Source organism: Brassica oleracea, unplaced genomic scaffold, assembly GCF_000695525.1.
Source record: "Brassica oleracea var. oleracea cultivar TO1000 unplaced genomic scaffold, BOL UnpScaffold00944, whole genome shotgun sequence".
Classification (NCBI taxonomy): Eukaryota; Viridiplantae; Streptophyta; class Magnoliopsida; order Brassicales; family Brassicaceae; genus Brassica; species Brassica oleracea.
The window spans coordinates 19,177-39,419 of NW_013617538.1; the positions used below are offsets into that span (position 1 = coordinate 19,177).

The following is a 20,243-nucleotide window of genomic DNA, read 5'->3' on the forward strand; positions in this document are numbered from 1 at the left end:
TATTATTCAAAATTATTAATTGTCATATATATTTTAGTCACATTAGGTAATTCTGTAATCTTTATTTAAGAAAATAATAAATGACCTTAATAATGAATTAATTATTAGTTTAATAAAAAACTTATTATATAATTAGATGGACCAACATATTTCTCTAATAATTCTAATAATCATCCTAGTGATGACACGTGTCTACAAAAATAAATTGTAATGTTTCACAAATACTATATAGGGGATTAAACTCTCTTTCATGGTACATGGGTGTCGTTTTAATTTTTGGTCAATTAATTTAGTAAAATTTCATAAAACTCCATAAATTGGTGGACTAACCACTATAAAATCGCTATTTTCTAGAGAAACGGAGACAACAAAAGTTTCAAACCTCTTTGACCTTCATCATATGTTATTGAAGGATGCAACTATGCGTTAAAACAGTATTTTCATATTTTAAAATTTTTCTCAAATTCTATGTGTTAGCTAACCCCTACGAAAATATTGAATTTTTCGGTAAATGCTCTATACACTGAAGCCTATGATCTTCAGTGTTGTTTTAAAATTTCTGAACACATTCTACATTTGTATTAATGTATATTAAATACTCTTTCATGTTACATGCACATCGTTTAAATTTTTTGTCATTTAACTTAGTAAACCTTCATATTACTCCATAAATCGGTGGATTAACCACTATAAAATCGATATTTTCTAGAAAATGGAGATAAAAAAGGTTCCAAACCTCTTTGACCTTCATCATATGTTAGTGAAGGATGCAACTATGCATTAAAACGGTATTTTCATTTCTTTGATTTTTTTCTCAAAATCTATGTGTTAACAACCTCTACAAAAATACTGATTTTTTTCGGTAAATGCTCTTTATACTGAAGCATGTGATCTTTAGTGTTGGTTTAAAATTTTAAAACATATTCTACATTTGTATTAATGTGTATTAAACTCTCTTTCGTGGTAAATGAGTATCGTTTTAATTTTTTTCAATTAATTTAGTAAAACTTCATAATACTCCCTAAATTAGTGGACTAACCACTATAAAATCGCTATTCTCTAGAAAAGCAGAGCCAAGAAAGGTTCCAAACCTCTTTGACCTTCATCAAATGTTAGTGAAGGAAGCAACTATACATTAAAACAGTATTTTCATATTTTTGAATTTTTCTCAAAATCTATGTGTTTAACTAACCCTTACGAAAATATTGAATTTTTCGGTAAATGTTCTATATACTGAAGCCTATGATCTTTAGTGTTGTTTTAAAATTTCTAAAAACATTCTACATTTGTATTAATGTATATTAAACTCTCTTTCATGGTACGTGGACATCGTTTTAATTTTTTTTGTCAATTAATTTAGTAAAATTTCATAACACTCACTAAATTGGTGGACTGACCACTATAAAATCGATATTCTCTAGAAAAACGGAGACAACAAAGATTTCAAACCTGTTTGACCTTCATCATATATTATTGAAGGATGCAACTATGAATTAAAGCAGTATTTTCATATTTTAAAGTTTTTCTCAAAATCTATGTTTTAACCCCCTACGAAAATATTGAAATTTTCGGTAAATACTATGTATACTGAAGCATATGATCTTTAATGTTGTTTTAAAATTTCTAAACACATTCTAAATTTGTATTAATGTATATTAAACTCTCTTTCATGGTGCATGGGCATCATTTTATTTTTTTGTCAATTAATTTAGTAAAACTTCATAATATTCCCTAAATTGGTGGATTAACCACTATAAAATCTTTATTTTCTAAAAAAACGGAGACAACAATGGTTCCAAACCTCTTTTACCTTCATCATATGGTAGTAAATGATGCAATTATGCATTAAAACAGTATTTTCATATTTTTTTTAATTTTCTCAAAATCTATGTGTCTACGAAAATATTGAATTTTTCGGTAAATGTTCTATATACTGAAGCCTATGATCTTTAGTGTTGTTTTAAAATTTCTAAACATTTTATACATTTGTATTACTGTATATTTAACTCTCTTTCTTGGTACATGAGCATCGTTTTATTTTTTTGTCAATTAATTTAATAAAACTTCATAATACTCCCTAAATTGGTGGACTAACCACTATAAAATCGTTATTCTCTAGGAAAACGGACACAACAAAGGTTCCAAATCTCTTTGACATTCATCATATGTTAGTGAAGGATGCAACTATGCATTAAAACAGTATTTTCATATTTTTAATCTATGTGTTAGTCCGTACGAAAATATTGATTTTTTTGGTAAATGTTCTATATACTTGGAGCCTATGATCTTTAGTGTTGTTTTAAAATTTCTGAACACATTCTACATTTGTATTAATGTATATTAAACTTTCTTTCATGGTACATGGGCGTCGTTTTAATTTTTTTCAATTAATTTAGTATAACTTCATAATACTCCCTTAATTGGTAGACTAACCACTATAAAATAACTATTCTTTAAGCAAAACGGAGACAACAAAAGTTCCAAACTTCTTTGACCTTCATCATATATTAGTGAAAGATGTAACTATCCATTAAAACAGTATTTTCATATTTTTGAATTTTTCTCAAAATCTATGTCTTAACCCCCTACGAAAATATTCAATTGTTTCGGTAAATGCTCTATATTCTCTAGAAAAAACGGAGTCAACAAAGGTTCCAAACCTCTTTGACCTTCATCATATGTTAGTGAAAGATTCAACTATGCATTAAAAAAGTATTTTCATATTTTTGATTTTTTTTTTTCAAAATCTATGTGTTAGTCCGTACGAAAATATTGATTTTTTTGGTAAATGTTCTATATACTTGGAGCCTATGATCTTTAGTGTTGTTTTAAAATTTCTAAACACATTCTTCATTTGTAATAATGTATATTAAACTCTCTTTCATGGTACATGGATATCATTTTAATTTTTTGTCAATTAATTTAGTAAAACTTCATAAAACTCCCTAAATTGGTGGACTAACCACTATAAAATCGCTATTTTCTAGAGAAACGAAGACAACAAAAGTTCCAAACCTCTTTGACCTTCATCATATGTTAGTAAAGGATGCAACTATGCATTAAAACAATATTTTCATATTTTTGATTTTTTTCTCAAAATCTATGTGTTAAACCCTACGAAAATATTGAATTTTTCGGTAAATGCTATATACACTGAAGCCTATGATATTTAGTGTTGTTTTAAAATTTCTGAACACATTCTACATTTCTGTTAATGTATATTAAACTCTCTTTCATGTTACATGAGCATCGTTTTAATTTTTTTATCATTTAATTTAGTAAACCTTCATATTACTCCATAAATCGGTGGATTAACCACTATAAAATCGATATATTCTAAAAAACGGTGATAACAAAGGTTCCAAACCTCTTTGACCTTCATCATATGTTATTGAAGGATGCAACTATGCCTTAAAACAGTATTTTCATATTTTTGAATTTTTCTCAAAATCTATGTGTTAACTAACCCCTTCGAAAATATTGAATTTTTCGGTAAATGCTATATACACTGAAGCCTATGATATTTAGTGTTGTTTTAAAATTTCTGAACACATTCTACATTTCTGTTAATGTATATTAAACTCTCTTTCATGTTACATGAGCATCGTTTTAATTTTTTTATCATTTAATTTAGTAAACCTTCATATTACTCCATAAATCGGTGGATTAACCACTATAAAATCGATATATTCTAAAAAACGGTGATAACAAAGGTTCCAAACCTCTTTGACCTTCATCATATGTTAGTAAAGGATGCAACTATGCATTAAAACAATATTTTCATATTTTTGATTTTTTTCTCAAAATCTATGTGTTAAACCCTACGAAAATATTGAATTTTTCGGTAAATACTCTATATATTGAAGCCAATGATCTTTAATGTTGTTTTAAAATTTCTAAACACATTCTACATTTGTATATTAAACTCTATTTCATGGTACATGAGCATCGTCTTAATTTTTTGTCAATTAATTTAGCAAAACTTTATAATACTCTAATAAATTGGTGGACTAACCACTATAAAATCGATATTTTCTAGAGAGACGGAGACAACAAAAGTTCCAAACCTGTTTAACATTTATCATATGTTTGCGAAAGATGCAACTTTGCACAAAAACAGTATTTTCAAAATATTGAATTTTTCGGTAAATGTTCTATATACTGAAGCATATGATCTTTATTGTTGTTTTAAAATTTCTAAACACATTCTACATTTGTATTAATGTATATTAAACTTTCTTTCATGGTACATTGGCATCGTCTTAATATTTTTTCAATTAATTTAGTCAAAATTCATAATACTCCCTAAATTGGTAGACTAACCACTATATAATTGATATTCTCTTGAAAAACGGAGATAACAAAGGTTTCAAACCTCTTTGACCTTCATCATATGTTAGTGAAGGATGCAACTATGAATTTAAACAGTATTTTCATATTTTTAAATTTTTCTCAAAATCTAGTGTTCCCTACGAAAATATTGAATTTTTCGGTAAATGCTTTATATATTGAAGCCTATGATCTTTAGTGTTGTTTTAAAATTTCTAAACACATTTTACATTTGTATTAATGTATATTAAACCCTCTTTTATGGTACATGGGCATCGAGAGATTCAACCTTATTGACTCATCTGAAATGTTAGGTTATACCAAAAAACCTTAACATGAAATTCATAATCCTGAGAAAGTGTATTATGAATTTCATGTTAAGTTTTTTTGGTATAACCTAACATTTCAGATGAGTCAATAAGGTTGAATCTCTCGAGTCACAAATGTTGCTTGACATGCTTATAATATAGCCCCCAATCATTGTAACAAAATGGATATATAATACACTAATTGAATGTTCAGATAAGTCGTCATAAATAACTGGAAATTCAAAGAGTTGACCTACGCAGCTAGAATAGTGATTATGTTATGGGGGCGGTGACCTGGCTGTGTCAAGATCAAAAGGCTTTTAAATTAGGTCATCATCCTTACCATACTGAGTTATGAAAAATCTTGAACCTTGAAGATATCAAGTACAAATAAACATGTAAAGTTAAGGCTAATTCAAAACTAACTGATACTACTATTCTCCACAATGCTCCAGAACATTTAAGCAACATGATTAATCAAATTGTGAGGATGATCATACCATAATCTATCCATGTAAAGTGTAAAGACATGATAAGATAAATCAAAACAACATTCCTTGTAAACACAGCGAGAGGATTCACCAGAATTTTCATTTGCATAAAGATACCAGAATTGAATCTTCTGTGATTAAACCGTATCAGAATATGTGCCACAGGCAATAGATACCTGCAATAAACCATCATGGAAAACATTAAAACACTACATAAAAAAACATGTGTTAATAATATCGCGCAATTCCGACAACATAAGTTCCTAAAGATACCGTACCTTCACACACACCATCAAATCCTAACAACCCTCTGGTGAACTCTAGATTTCTCCGCATCGATAATAGCTTCCACGCGGCTAACCGCATCATCAAGCCTCCCTTTCGCATTAACCACAACGTAATCAAAGCTCTTCAAATGCCTAAACTCTTCTCTCGACGTCGCCACTCTAACAAGCAACTCCTCCTGACAAGCTTTAAGACCAAGGCAAACAAAAATCTTAATACTATTCTTGATCGAGATACTGTAAAAGCCCATTAATATCATATCTTCTTTTTCCAGACAGAAAAAGTCCACAACTGTGTACTGTCCTACCTAATAATATATATAGACTAACACAACAGCAGCAGTCAACCTATGAATTTTAACTAAGAACATTCGATAAATAAACAGGAATTGCGTACCAAGGGCAATCCGCAGCTTCTTAGTGATAGACAGTCGAGGCTTTGAGACTCCGCGAATGAATACAAGAGATCCTCAAGCCTCCTTCGGTATAGTAACAACACAGTTTTCAAAGCAAGCCTGTACAGCCCATCTCACTTTCATACACGTGAACCACAAGATCAGATTAACAAAGGACAACACGGCGGATAGATTTCAATTACGATGTGCCAGTGTACATAGCTAAGTCTAATATCAAAGTAAAACAATTTGTACATATAGTCAGAGAGTGTAATTTGTGGATCACCAAATAATAGTGTGATACAACACTTTGGGTAGAGTAAAGGATTGTCTAGTGCTAGGGTTACATATCACAGTCACACGTTGTTTTTTTCTGGTAATGGTTTCACTTTCCTTTAAGATCCGATCATAGCTTATACAGAAAAATCCATTGAGAGGACTAGATATATGATGGACGCTCACATGATGATCGACGGTTATAGGAAGAGACGTATTCTCACGTGGCTGAGGTGAGGAGAAGAAGAGAAACTCACTCTCTTTTGGTAAGGCGAACAATAGCTTCGGTCGAGCCAGCGATTTGGTGAAGAACAGGTCCGTGAAGTCAGGACGGAGAAGTATCGAAGCCCAATGCTTTGATACACAACGACATCTCGCAATAGATTTTAGTGGCAACCTCGAAAATATCTCTATGGTTAGTTCGATTGGGATCATCGACGAGAACTCTTCAGCATCAAGTGGTTTGCTGATGGTTTTAGGATCCCCCGCGACGTTGCGCCGCCGTGATTCCATTGCTGGAGGGAGACGTTTGATTCTTCCTACGATCGTGAGATTGATTAATTAAAAGTTTAAAACCCATCCGACTTTATATACATGTGAAAGGTACACTTCGTGCCGTTTGGTTTGATTGAAACGACGTGTCGTTTGTCAATTTACAATACAAAACGGTGCAGCGTTTTCTGACTTTAAAATGGTTTAGAAAATATAAGTGTATTATGAATTTCATGTTAAGTTTTTTTTTTGGGTATAAGCTAACGTTGATTGGCTTTACTCTTTTCAGATGCGTCAATAAGTGTCTTGTTCGTTTGGTTGCCGCAGTTTTCGGCGTCGGTGTCAGCGTCGGCGTCGTTTGATTGTTGTTCGTTTTGCAGACGCTGACGCCGATGCTGACGCTGCCGCAAATTGTTGTTCGTTTCGAAGCCGCAGGAAGTTGACGCCGACGCCGATGCAGGAAGCAGATTTGGGTTGTTCGTTTGACTAACGCTGCGGCTATTTTCATTTATTCATATTTTATTTTTAAAAAATTGTAAAATTATATTTTAAATAAATAAAATGTAGCTTAAATATATTTACATCCATAAAAATATTATATTTACTTGGTAATATATTTTGGTCAAATAAACATGTATAACAATATTTTTTGTCTTAAATCATAAGCTAAATTAAAACAAAAATAATACTTCAAAATATTTATCACAAACAAAAGCTAAATAATACATGAAGTTGGTTGATCAAAACAAAATACATCAAGTCTTAAATAAATATCATATATAAATGATAATCAAAGTTATAAGCAAAGAAAAACCAAATCATTAACTAAAACATTCAGGGGGTGTATTGAATAGTGTTTTGGTTTTGTTTTAAAATTTTCTATTTTTCAACTAACAATTTTCTATTTTTATTGAATATGACATTTATCTAAAGTCACTTAAAATCACCTTCAATCCACAGTTATTCAATTAACAATTTACAAAAGCAAAATCAAATCCACTATTATTCAAGGATAAACAATTTTAAAAAGAAAAAGCTATGAAAAGGATTTGAAGTAAATAACATGTGAGAAGCAGCTAGATAATTTTAGATGATCATTGGTTCGAATCTATTTTTTTGTTAGATTGCAGTTGCACATCTAATAATACATGTACGTTTCATCTAAAAAATATTGGTCATAATCTATTCTTGAGATAAAAGTTTCAATTATTTTACCATAACATACACTGATACACACAAAACCAACTTAATGTTTAAAACATTCATCTCCCAGAATCAGCTATAGATCCACCCGTAAACCCTTTAAAGACAGAGAAAGAATATGACATCCCTAATTCGCTAAACCCGTCTTGGAGCCCAAGTATCATCCCACTCCCAGAAAAGTCCAAAGGAGACAAATCAGGTAACTTTGCATCTCCTCTTAGATATTATAACACTTGTCTCATACTTGGTCTAGCCCTTGGGTCCGGGTTTGAACTTGAGAGGGTCTGAGACCTGAAAAAAAAAAAATAGAAAGAATAAGCAATGAGACCTTACAACTTCACAATCAACAGACCTTTAGAACTGGCAAATGACAGTACACGTTTTGTGATTTAAAACCACTCGGAAAGAAAGCTTATCAGACAGTACAAGTTCAACGGCAGTAATCATCATAAATCCATCAACAGAAGAAAGGAAGCTTACGAAAGTAATCATTTGAGTTATCAGACACAAGTAATCATTTGAGTTACCAGACCATCACTAGCATCAATGTTTTAGAATATATCTCAGAACACAAAAGGTAGTGTGAGCTATCAGAGAAATGACATACATTTGCAATAGCAACAGTCAACAGCTAGGCATCACAGGAACCAGCATCACGAAATCAAGAAACAAATAAACAGAATCATACATCATGGAACACAGAAACAGATAACTTGTAATGGTTCTCGGATGTTACCTAGAAGTACTTGTAATGCTGTAAAACCGTGGGGCAGTTGCAGACTTTCTTTCTTTGCAACGAACTCCAACACCTTCACTATCTGGAAACAGAGAGCTTCTGTAACTTGGACGATCTGCTGCTCAAGCTGCAACAAACAATACAAGAATCATTCATGAATGAATTCAAAAGAAAAAAAACTATTGTTTCTTTCACAGTTTCTAATAATCCTTTTGTCACTTACATTGAACAAATCCTGAAGCTTTGCCTTCAATGACTTGTACTCAATATCCACCTGCTGCAAACATCTCACACACCTGAAACAAAGATTGTTCCCCAAATTAGTCTCAACAACAAAAACATGAACATAGCAGAAACATGAGATCCGAAATGAGCTTACCCTTATGAGAGTAACAACACTCCTTGAAGGTAACACAAATCCTCGAGAGCCAGTAGTTCTGAGAGAGTCTGAGCTTCAGAGGGTTGTCCAGAGAGGGAGAGCCTGAGAGGTCGAGCTTGAGAGGTTCGTCGAGAGGGAGAGCTGAGACGAGAGAGATGGAGAGAGGCTGAGACCAGAGAGGTCGATGAAGAGATTCGAGAGTGAGAAGAGATGGGTTTTCGTCGAGATCGAGAGAGATGGAGAGAGGGGTCGAGATCGAGAGAGATGGAGAGAGCTCAAGCACAGATCGAAGGATGCCTCAATGGAGAAGAGGCTGAGACGAGATATCCGAAGGCTGCGTCAAAAAGGTAAAGCTGCGTCTAAATCGAATTAGGGTTACGTAAATAATAAAAAACATTAAGGGTATATGTGTAAAACAAACCTCAGACGCTGACTTTTTATCGCACGACACTGATTTTTTCGGCGTCTGACGCGAGAACGCAGCGTTTAGACGCAGACGCAGTACCGGCGTCAACGAAACGAACAAGATTTTTTTAAAAGATTGACGCCGACGCAGGTACCTGCGGAAACCAAACGAACAACAGTAAGGACTACTCTCTTGAGTCACAAATGTTGCTTGACATGCTTATAATGCATTGTATCCCCACCCCCAATCATTGTGACAAAATGGATTATATATAATACTACAATATGTTCAGATAAGTCATTAATAATTGGAAATTCATGACTTACCCATGAACCAAATAATTAATGGTTAAGTACTTTGATTATGGTTTGTGGGCAGTGACTTGGCAAGTCCAGATTCCAGTACAGCTCTTGTTGTGTTAAGAGCAAAAAAGGCTTTTAAATTGGGTCATACTAACCTATATTGAACCTTGAAGACATCAAGTATACAAATTAATAGGGCCTGCCATCTTGTAAAGTTAAGGCTAAATCAATACTACTATTCTCCGCAATGCTCAAGAACATTTAAGTAACAGGATGTAACCAAATTGTGAGAATGATGATAACATAATCTATCCATGTAAAATGTAAAGATATGATAGATTAATCAACAAACAAAACCAAAAAAAAAAACAATCCTTGTAAACTCAGTGGAGGTAGTATCACCAGAATGAAAAAAAACTTTTTGTTCTGTGATGAAATCATATCTGAAGTCAGCGAGCAATACGCCACAGAGCAATGGATATCTGCAATAAACCATCATGAAAAAACATTAAAAAAACATGTGTAAATCTCGTCGCAATTCCGACAATCATAAGTTCCTAAAGATGCACACTTAAACAAGACACACACCAGTCAAATCCTGACAACCCTCTGGTGAACTCTAGACTTCTCCGCATCAATAATAGCTTCCACGCGGCTCACCGCGTCATCAAGCCTCCCTTTGGCATTAACCACAACGTAATCAAAGCTCTTCAAATGCCTAACCTCTTCCCTCGCCGTCGCCACTCTCACAAGCAACTCCTCCTGGCTCTCCGTCTTCCTATCGACCAACCTCTCCACCATCGCGACCTCGCTCTCCGCAACCAAGAACACAAACACCGCGGAGCTACCGAGTATCCTCCGCAGCGTCTGCGCTCCCTGGATGTCGACTCTGAGGACGATGTCCTCCCCTTTGGACATGGACTCGCGGATCTGCTTCTTGGGGATGCCTTTGTACTCTCCGTAGACCAAGGCGTACTCTAAGAGCTCGTCGTTCTCGACCATGGAGAGGAAGTTGTCTCTGGTGACGAAGAAGTAGTCTTTGCCGTCGACTTCTCCGGGGCGCATCGGGCGGGTAGTTGCGGTGACGACGAAGTGGAGACGTTGGCGGGATTCTCGGAGCTTGGTGATGACAGCGTCTTTGCCGACGCCGCTGGGGCCGGAGATGACGATGATGAGTTGGTTGGGAGGGGGGATGATGGGGGAGGAGGTGAAGGGGGAGGCGAGGTGGGATTCGAGAGAGCGGAGGGTTTCTTGTTTGGTCGGAGATGGGATTGGTGATGGATTGGTGTCGGACATTTTGAAGGAGGAGAAGGAGAGAGTAAGAGGAGATCGACGGAGGGAGCGAGGGAAAGGGAAAGGAGGAGACTTTATGGATTTGGGGAAGATGGTGGAGGAGCGAGAGAGAGAGGAACAGAACCGGTGAAACATTAGAGGGTTAAAGGAGAAGACTTTAGAACTATCTTCTCGATGCTTCTTCTCTTTAGCAAAATATAATCTAGGCTCTAGGGCTTTTACTTGTTCAATTGTCTCTTCTTTATACTCTCTGTTCCATCAAGATTTAGTTTTTTTTTTTAGTGTTTATACATATTTTTGACCCAAAAAAAGTGTTTATACATTTTAGAAAAATACATTAAATTACTATAATAATTTTTGATAATTTCTAACCAGTAATAATTTAATAAATTTCAATTAATTTTTTAAAAAATTTACAATTTTTCATTAGAAACACACAAAAATGTAATTTTGTGGAACGATTTTTTTAGAAACATCTCTTCTAATTTTAGTTTTTTTTTTCTTGGTTATTTCACAAATTCTCCCTTTTTAAAAAAGCTTTTATTTCACTTTTTTTTTTTTTTCTGTTTCAAGTTCATTTATATATCTTCTAACCTACCAAATGGATGTGGTGAAGTTTAACACGATAATCAATCAAAAGTCTTCCTCTTTCGCATTTCTCTCTTCCTCTCGTCGCCGTCGCGATCCGCCACGATTCAGCTCCGATTACCGGCGATTGAGTTCTGATTCCGTTAAAGCCCCCATTTCGTTTCTCGTTCTTCGCTCTCAGCTTCTCTAATTCGAGACCCTGATCTCGCCTATCATCTCCGATTACCGGCGATTGCCGCCTTCATCCGAAATTCGAAGACTTGGGTCCTGCAAGGATACTTACTCCGACGAAGAAGATCGACGAAAGATTCAATTTTGTGGTCTCGGATTTGTTCGATGGACGCGATTAGGGTTTGCGCGGAGGTTCCCGGATCTTCGAAACCGACCCTCACGGAGTCTACCTCTCGCACGGAGACCATCAACGGCTCGCACGAGTTCAAAATCAGCGGCTACTCTCTCGCCAAAGGGATGGGGATAGGCAAATACGTGGCCTCGGATACCTTCACTGTCGGTGGATACTCGTGGGCGGTCTACTTTTATCCAGACGGGAAGAGTCCAGAGGATAACTCTCTCTACGTGTCTCTCTTTATAGCCCTCGCTAGCGAAGGAGTTGACGTTAGGGCTTTGTTTGAGCTGACGCTCGTTGATCAGAGCGGTAACGAAAGGCATAAAGTGCATAGCCATTTCGGTAGGACTCTCGAGAGTGGTCCTTATACTCTTAAGTACAGAGGAAGTATGTGGTGAGTGTAAAGTCTCTACCTTTGTACTGATTTGTTTTATGTTGAGTGTTGATTTGGTGGTTGTTTTGGTTTAAGGGGTTACAAACGGTTTTTCAAGAGGACGCTGCTTGAGTCGTCGGATTATTTGAAGGATGATTGTCTCTTGGTTCGGTGTTGTGTTGGTGTGGTGAAGTCGAGCACGGAGGGGCCGAGGAGTTATAATATCCCCGTGCCGGTTTCTGACTTGGGTTATCAGTTTGGTAAGCTTTTGGAAAGTGGGAAAGGAGCTGATGTTACTTTCCATGTTGATGGAGAGAGGTTTCTTGCTCACAGAGTGGTTCTCGCAGCTCGTTCTCCCGTTTTCAGGGCGCAGCTTTTTGGACCCTTGAGAAACAAAAACACCAAACGCATTAATATAGAAGACATTGAAGCCCCCATTTTCAAGGTCCTTCCTATTTGACTTTCTTTCTGATTCAGTTCTGTTGGTTCCTTAGAATGTGTCTTAGTAGTTTTAGTTCCAGTTGTTATAAGGTCATTATAGGAAGAGATAGCTTTTCTTTGTTCCTTGCCTTTTTCTCGGGTGAGTGATTGTGATGTGATACAGGCTATTCTGTTTGCGAGTGTACAACCCGGGACCTTTTCTCCTGGGGCGCTGCTCTTGTTCTCAAATATATAACTCACCCGGGATAAGGTTTTATCTTTCTGCTTCTCTTCTGATTGCATGAATGTCTGTTTCTTATTACATTCCTTAGACATGCTTGACTGCAGAATCTTCAATCTTCAGATTCTAGTAATACCTGCTTTGCATTGTAACGTTAGTCGATGTGCTGAGTTTAAGGTTGAGGGTGCAGACTGTTATGCTGATACGAAAACTCTTCTCCTTTTCCTTTTGTTATGTTGTGCTTTGGTTTGCAGATGTTCCTTCATTTTATCTACTGGGACGAATTGCCTGATATGGAATACTTAATGGGCACAGACTTGAAATGGGCGTCGACTCTCGTGGCTCAGCATCTGCTCGCGGCTGCAGACTGTTATGCTCTCGAGCGGCTTAGAACAATCTGCGAGTCAAAACTCTGCGAAGGAATCAGCATTAACACGGTTGCAACCACCTTGGCTTTGGCAGAGCAGCATCATTGTTTCCAGCTGAAAGCTGCATGCCTCGAATTCATAGCTCTGCCAGCAAATCTGAAAGGTAAAAAGCAAAACATCATCACTTTGATCATATCATCATTGAAATCTGAAACGGCCCTTTATTTGTTATTTTTTTTTTAGCTGTGATGGAAACGGATGGGTTTGATTATCTGAAGGAAAGCTGCCCGGGCTTACTAAGTGAGCTTCTGGAGTATGTGGCTAGGCTGAGTGAACATTCTTTAGCATCGTCATGGAATCGGAAAGAGTTTTATCCTGATGGTTGTGACGTGAATGGGAGACGCGTCAAGCAGCGGTTACACTGAGGGAGAGAGACTGATGATGTTGGAGCCATTTGGTAAACAGGATTGTAGAAGAGTCCACGGAAGATTTGTGCATTTTGTCATTTGTAAAAGGATTAGTGATTGTTCTGCACGTGTTGTTCAGCAAGTAGAGTGAAATGTCCGTTTTTTGTACTTTTGTTTCTTTGGCCCCCAAAAGATTCTGTAACCAAAACCACTTCTCTCAAGGAAACGTTCTTGCAACTTAAGTGATGAATCAAGAGCTTGGGTTGGTTCTCATTAACAGAACATAACAGTATGACAAAGCTTCCAAGAACACTACCAACATTCAAGAACAATCATAAACAGAACATTCGCTACATAAGACAAAGGTTCCAAGAACACAACCAACATTCAAGGACTTTTACTTCAGGTTTTTAATTACAAGTATATAGAATATGATAAAAAAGCTACATACACTACCATTACAAGACCATACCCATTTTTAAGTTGCTAATACATAAACATATACTTGCATTCACCAGATTATACAAGTGTTGCCCTTTACTGACCAATATTGCAATTTAGTAGAACTCACGATCCGGAAGGATGAGCGGTGCGATGAGTGTCCAGATGTAGAGTGCAGCCGTGACCCAACCGGTGCAAATCCTGACCCAAACCGAGGTCCATCCCACGTCGATCAGAGAGGCACTCTCTGAAGAGTCAGTCCATCCTGAGAGAAGCATTGCCGCGTACATGCTCGCAAGCGCAAAGATTATATGGAAGAAAGAGTATGAGTAACTCACAGGCCGTGCCTCGGCTTCACCGTTCTTCTTCCCATCCTCAGGGTCTTCTAACAATGCCTCCTTCCCACCTGGACACAACGTTTCAAGCAAAACAGAAGAAACTAATGCCTAAGCGTATTGAGGAGTTTGAGGAAGTACCTGCTCTGGGAGATGATGGTGGTGAGAGGAATGTGGTGGAAGAGCCAGCTCTGAGGGCGGAGTAGAGAACAGAGAGAACTGTAGTGAGCATTCCGAGCGTTAGAGTACTAGCGGTCACTGCCTTGGATCTGTTAAGTCCATTGCACACGTAGTCGTGTGGTTCGCTAGAGAGACCCGTGTAACAGATATAAGCACAGTAAACGGATATAACCGAAGCCGGTAAAAGGCTGCCATTCACCACAGGATGTAAGGCAACAATGGCGAAAACAAAGGCAAGGATCATAGTCATGACGATGAAGAAAACATTTAGTCCACAGTCATGACCAGACGGGTTGAACCACATGAACAGGACTCCTGAGAAGGCGTATGTGGCAATGTAACACACGACAGATATGACAAGCAGAGCGATGTACCTACATAAAGAAAACCATAATGTCAGGAATTTATCATCGATCAAACTTCAAAAAAGGCTAAATAAAAGGATAATGGTATAAACACAGGGCAGGTTGAAGATACCATTTCCTTTCATCCTTCTCGACCCAAGAATCATTCCAGCTATGCGTAGCGTCTAACAACAAGACCACTTGAACCAACAGAAATGCTCCAGCACCAAACTTTGATAAGATTCCTGAAAGAATGTATAAGCACTGAGATTAACCGCATATATGGCCTTTCTCTCTATATATAAACAAAAGACTTACCATAAACTGAGATGATAACATTTGGGACAAAGAACATGAGGACAACAAGAAGAAACCAGACAATCATCTTCACAGGCCATCCACCATGATGCCACGAGTCACGCCTATCGTTCTGGTCTTTCACACCAATCATGATCAAAGCGTAAATCGCAAAGAAGAGGAAGTTCCCAAAGCTCACGCGAAGAACCGCTTGCTGCTGATACCATTCTTTAGTATATGAATCCGAAGTGTTTATCCCTGCCCAAAAACAGAGATTCACATATCAACCTGTTGCAGCTACAAAGAAACGAAATTTCTAGAAACAGAGAAACCCTAATTTCGAAATTGATGGTTTCAATTCCAAATCATCGAGTCTCTCTTAAGCTAAAAGGAGGCTACTTTCTACAAACCCAGATGGAGAATTGAAAGGATCAGAGAGCGTACAAGGGAATTTCTCGAGGAGCGGAGCGGCGGTCTCGCGGAGAATCCAAGAGACGACAAGGGAGGCACCGAAGAGGCCACAATAAGCGATCCTCGCCGATTTCCTCGAGATCCCGGAAGCCACCGACGAGCACAACCCACACGTCGCCGACGCACAGCAACAAGCTAAGCACGACATAGTTTGATTTCCGAGGATTTATTTTTTTGTTTGTGATTTGACTATCTTCTTCCTCTGTTCTGTTGCTTGTGTGCCCAAAGGAAGAAGAGATGAAAAGTTTCTGGAAATTACATAATCAGACACTAACAAATGAAAGTATCAATTTAATCCATTTTCCCATAAACTTCATGTGCACGGTTTGACGAACCGGGATATTAGGATTGAATCGGTTTAATAAGACCGAGATCAAACCCAAAACCCGGAAATTAACGAAATTGGTTTGGTATATGAACTTTAAAAAATTTCGAGATTTTATAGTTACTGGGTAATTTTTCTGTGCTCATGCAAGGGTATAAATATTTATAAAATAAATGTATTATAATAATTGATTGTTATTAATTTTTAATTTTAAATTAATTTATAATTTGTATGCATAATTTATATGGATAATATTATATTACTTTAATTAGACATATGATTTTAGATATGTTATATCTATTAGGTTTTATTATTTTTACAGTCGATTTAGATATCATTTGAGTATATTAGATTACATAATTTTTTCTAAATTCAACTATAACTATTTTTTATTTTAAATATATTAAAATTGTGATTTTTCTTATTTTCATTTACGTTGGTTGTTGTTTTAGATATGTAAATATATTTAAGGAAGATTATGTATAACTTAAGATATATTGTACTTAGAATGAAATATAAAACAAACTAAAGTGTTTGATTCCAAATTACGTAAATTAATATAACGATAATATTCTACAGTCTCATGCATATATATAAATTTTACAAAAGAACTAAACTATAACAGTTGGTTAAATTTCTATTTTCATTTGTTAATATGTTTTGAGTCATCCTATAATTTACATTTATAAAATAAATTATTATTATAAAATTATATATATATTATTATTGTAGTTAAATCTATGATTTTGTAAGTTGGATTAGTCAAGTCACTCATATTGTGAGTATATTGAATTATATATATTCTTTCAAATTCAAACTGAAGTATAATTATTTTATTATAATTAAGTAAAACCAAATTAATTTTATGTATCATTTAAATGTGCATGTAGTTTCATAATATTTATCAAGTTATATGCTGATTCTTTTTTAAAAAAAAAATCAGAAAATAAAACGATGATCAATATGAAGTTACATACATAAGTAACAAATATATTTGGAAGCTCGTGAACACATATTAATATTTAAAATAACTAGAATATTTTATAAATTCTAAATAATTTTATGCCTTAAATTTATTAAACGGTAAACATAAATTAATTTTAAATAATTGAAAAATGAGAATTCAGATTTGCTTTGGTATTTTAATTATAGTCATATTAAGTTCCACAAACATAAAAGCATAAAATTTAAAAGTAAATTTAATATTATGAAAACAAATAATTTTAATAATGATAAAATATAATATATCTACCTTGTTAAAGTATATAGTGTTGTGTTATTTTAAGATCAAAAGATGTTTATTGTTAAATTTTTTTTAATATCTCCTAAAATAAGCATTTTAAAAAAATTGTGTGATTGTATTTTAAAAATCATATTATATAAGTAAAATATAATTTATAGATTTATTTTTGCTGTAATTGAAAGATATTATAGTCAACTAAATATGTGAAAAATAAATAAAACATTTCAATAATAATAATTATAAACTATTGTTTTGTCAATTAAACATATATCAGTTTATGTTACTTAATTATTTTATGTAATCATCTAAGAAAATAGATAGATATATAAAAATTATTTCTATTACTTTGAAAATATATATTTTTGTATTGTTTAAAATTATGTTTTAAAATAAATAATATTTCTTTTTCTAATATCAAGATTATGTGTGTGAATGTTGTTTTATGACATCACATTATATGCAAATATATATTTTCATCTAAGAAAATATAGATATAAAGAATATTTTATTACTTCAAAAGTATATTTTATGTTATTGAAAAATATTTTTTAAATGGAATATTTCTATTTTGTGAACTTTCGTTTTTTTACGAAATCATATCATATATACATATATTTTCGTTTTTCAATTATTTTTTTAACTTTGTGAGAAAAATTATGTTATTTGGAAAATTTAAAAAAGGAAAATATACAAAAAATTCAATAATAGTATTTAAATGTAATATTTTAATTCACCAAAGGTATCAGTGTAATCAAACCATCGTGAGAGTTAACGCGAGCGTAACACATAAGAAACTGACTTGTCAAATAATATTATAGAGATTGGTTCTAGGTTCTTAGTACAATTCATTATTATTGGTTAGTACGTTTCTAAAACTGATTGTTATTGTTTTGCAAATTTATTAGCGTCATTGCTGTTGGTTTGAGTTTTTGTAAAATCTTTTCATATCCATTTCATTCGAAAAGGTTTTTTTAGTTAATTCTTTAATTTTAAGTAAATGCATTGTAAATTATATTTTATTACAGAAAATTCATGCTTTAAAATCCCAGATCAGAATCTATATTAATTATTACTAGAATATCAAAGGATGCATAAAAGTAGGAAAAAATATGTATTACCTAAACATGTTTATATATCCTAATTAGATTATTATACTAATAAACTAGGTGTTTTGACTGCACATGCGTGCATAATCATCTTACGAATATTTATTAGTTTATATTTTATTAATTCAAATGTTCTTGAAAAATTTAAATCAAACATCAAATTTTTTTTATATGACAAAGTTTCTCATCAAAAAAAATATGCTTATCATTGAGTCAATTTTTTTAAAACACTCACACTCACATATTAAAAATCTCTTAAAAATCTTTATACAAATGTTTTTGTTTAATTAACATTTAATTATAATTTTTAACTTTATAATAGAAAATATTATTTCCAAATAACAACAAAATATATATATAGCAATAAAAATAAGAATTATTTTATTTTTTAATTTTAATTTACAATAAATCAATAATTCCACCAATGTTTAGAAAATGTGTAGGAGATCTCTTTTGTTTTAAAATATTCATAATTTTTTCTTTATAAGTTTGTTTCTTTGTATGTTTCTCATACGACATATAATCGAGTATTTCTTTGGTATCGATCGAAAATAAACATGAGATAAACATGAGCTTTTGTGGTAACACATATTAGCATAATTTACAATTGTTAGAAAATTTATTTTTAAGCTAAATACTTAAATAAATAAAGCAAAATTTATTTAAACTAAACACTTAAATAACAATTGTTAGAAACGTATTTTTAAACTAAACAAAATTCAAAAATATGTAACTTTTTAAATAAATAAAAATATATAATCTTTGCATCACATATAAGAGAAGAATCTTTTTATATAATATTAATAAGATAATATCAAATAGTTGTGTAGAGATGACAATTATCATATTTTTCTTAAAACGGTTTATTATCTAATATATAATATTATTAAAATTTATTTCTTAAAATTATTGACTCACCTAAAATCAAATGTAATTTTTATATAATAATAAATAAAATAATATCAAATATTGTGTATCTGAAATATTGTAATGATCATGTTTCCAAAACTGTTTATTATTAAAATATATATATATATATATATATATATATATGAAAACTATTGACTAGGCCTAAAATTATAGAGAAAATGACAAATCAGGAAATTCACTTATCAAATAATAGTATAGATAGACATTTTTGTTTTGACCTTTAATTGCGCAGTTAATTTGGTCAAATATAATTCTAATGTAATTACTAAGGATACAAAATATCTTTGTGTGTCTCCATGTATATATACAAACAATGGTGATGAGAAAATATTCAGCACGAACTAAACAAAACAATTCACACAAGAAAGCATAAAAGTCATTTATTAAATTTTGCATCATGAAATCTGCTACTTTGTTTGTGGTTTCTTGTGTTCTCATGTTCTTCGTGCTGCATAATACAAAAGGTAATATATATATATGTATTTTTTTTTTTCGATTGGTTACTCACGTAATTAAAAAACATTGTGAAGGAAAACGTTTTATACAAACTTGTATTTATTGCATTATCAATATCCTTATCCACCAGCTAATCGTTTGTTGTTGATATATAAAATAGTGGAGGCAAAAGATCGTGCCCCTGAAATTGTTGTCCACCTTACGAAGGGGATATGTCATGAAGATCCAACCATAGCTGCCAAGCAATGCTTCTACGAAGTTCTCAATGAAGAAGGAAACGACTACTATACTCGTTGCAATTGTAGGGATGCAGACGGTAGGCAAGGAGACTTTGGACACTATTGTACATGTTTCCATTGATATGATGTATTTGTATCTGCATAACTAAAATATAATTAATAAAAGTTAGATGTTAATCCATGGTGTGGATACAAAAAAATAATATATATATATATATATATATATATATATATATATA

At 33.4% G+C, this 20,243-nt stretch overlaps 4 protein-coding genes and 1 long non-coding RNA gene across 5 annotated transcripts in view; 2 read left to right on the forward strand and 3 right to left on the reverse strand.

Moving 5' to 3' along the window:
- Positions 1-6,616, reverse strand: part of LOC106320497 (F-box protein DOR-like) — a 20,620-nt gene extending 14,004 nt beyond the window's left edge. The window contains exon 1 of the mRNA XM_013758865.1: positions 6,346-6,616. Within this exon, the coding sequence (XP_013614319.1) occupies positions 6,346-6,596 (251 nt within the window). The 5' untranslated portion in view covers positions 6,597-6,616. The remainder of the gene's footprint in view (positions 1-6,345) is intronic.
- A 3,245-nt stretch (positions 6,617-9,861) lies between these two features.
- Positions 9,862-11,047, reverse strand: LOC106320496 (guanylate kinase 3, chloroplastic; the record flags this gene model as incomplete). Its single annotated transcript, XM_013758864.1, is given in 2 exon segments — positions 9,862-10,083; positions 10,190-11,047. A coding segment is annotated over 1 exon segment (837 nt). The 3' UTR covers positions 9,862-10,083; positions 10,190-10,192.
- Positions 11,048-11,496: 449 nt separating this feature from the next.
- LOC106320501 (BTB/POZ and MATH domain-containing protein 2) lies at positions 11,497-13,879 on the forward strand. Its single transcript, XM_013758867.1, has 4 exons — positions 11,497-12,222; positions 12,298-12,646; positions 13,117-13,393; positions 13,474-13,879. The coding sequence occupies exons 1-4, from the start codon at positions 11,819-11,821 to the stop codon at positions 13,653-13,655; spliced, it is 1,212 nt and encodes a 403-aa protein (XP_013614321.1). The 5' UTR covers positions 11,497-11,818; the 3' UTR covers positions 13,656-13,879.
- A 119-nt stretch (positions 13,880-13,998) lies between these two features.
- LOC106320500 (serine incorporator 3) lies at positions 13,999-15,970 on the reverse strand. Its single transcript, XM_013758866.1, has 5 exons — positions 15,679-15,970; positions 15,256-15,492; positions 15,071-15,182; positions 14,555-14,967; positions 13,999-14,484 (listed from the first exon to the last, which is right to left on the reverse strand). Exons 1-5 carry the CDS (start codon positions 15,851-15,853, stop codon positions 14,195-14,197), a joined length of 1,227 nt encoding a protein of 408 aa, XP_013614320.1. The 5' UTR covers positions 15,854-15,970; the 3' UTR covers positions 13,999-14,194.
- A 3,672-nt stretch (positions 15,971-19,642) lies between these two features.
- Positions 19,643-20,185, forward strand: LOC106320498. Its single transcript, XR_001265853.1, has 2 exons — positions 19,643-19,773; positions 19,926-20,185. It is a non-coding gene; the product is annotated as an uncharacterized LOC106320498 (long non-coding RNA).
- Positions 20,186-20,243: the final 58 nt, after the last annotated feature.

Coding starts and splice junctions, on each gene's coding strand:
- LOC106320501 (XM_013758867.1), top strand. CDS start 11,819: ATGGACGCGATTAGGGTTTGCGCGGAGGTTCCCGGATCTTCGAAACCG. Junction 12,647..13,116: donor TTGAAGCCCCCATTTTCAAG/GTCCTTCCTATT, acceptor TTTGGTTTGCAG/ATGTTCCTTCATTTTATCTA. Junction 13,394..13,473: donor TCTGCCAGCAAATCTGAAAG/GTAAAAAGCAAA, acceptor TTTTTTTTTTAG/CTGTGATGGAAACGGATGGG.
- LOC106320500 (XM_013758866.1), bottom strand. CDS start 15,853: ATGTCGTGCTTAGCTTGTTGCTGTGCGTCGGCGACGTGTGGGTTGTGC. Junction 15,183..15,255: donor TGTTATCATCTCAGTTTATG/GTAAGTCTTTTG, acceptor ACATTCTTTCAG/GAATCTTATCAAAGTTTGGT. Junction 14,485..14,554: donor ACCATCATCTCCCAGAGCAG/GTACTTCCTCAA, acceptor CGTTGTGTCCAG/GTGGGAAGGAGGCATTGTTA.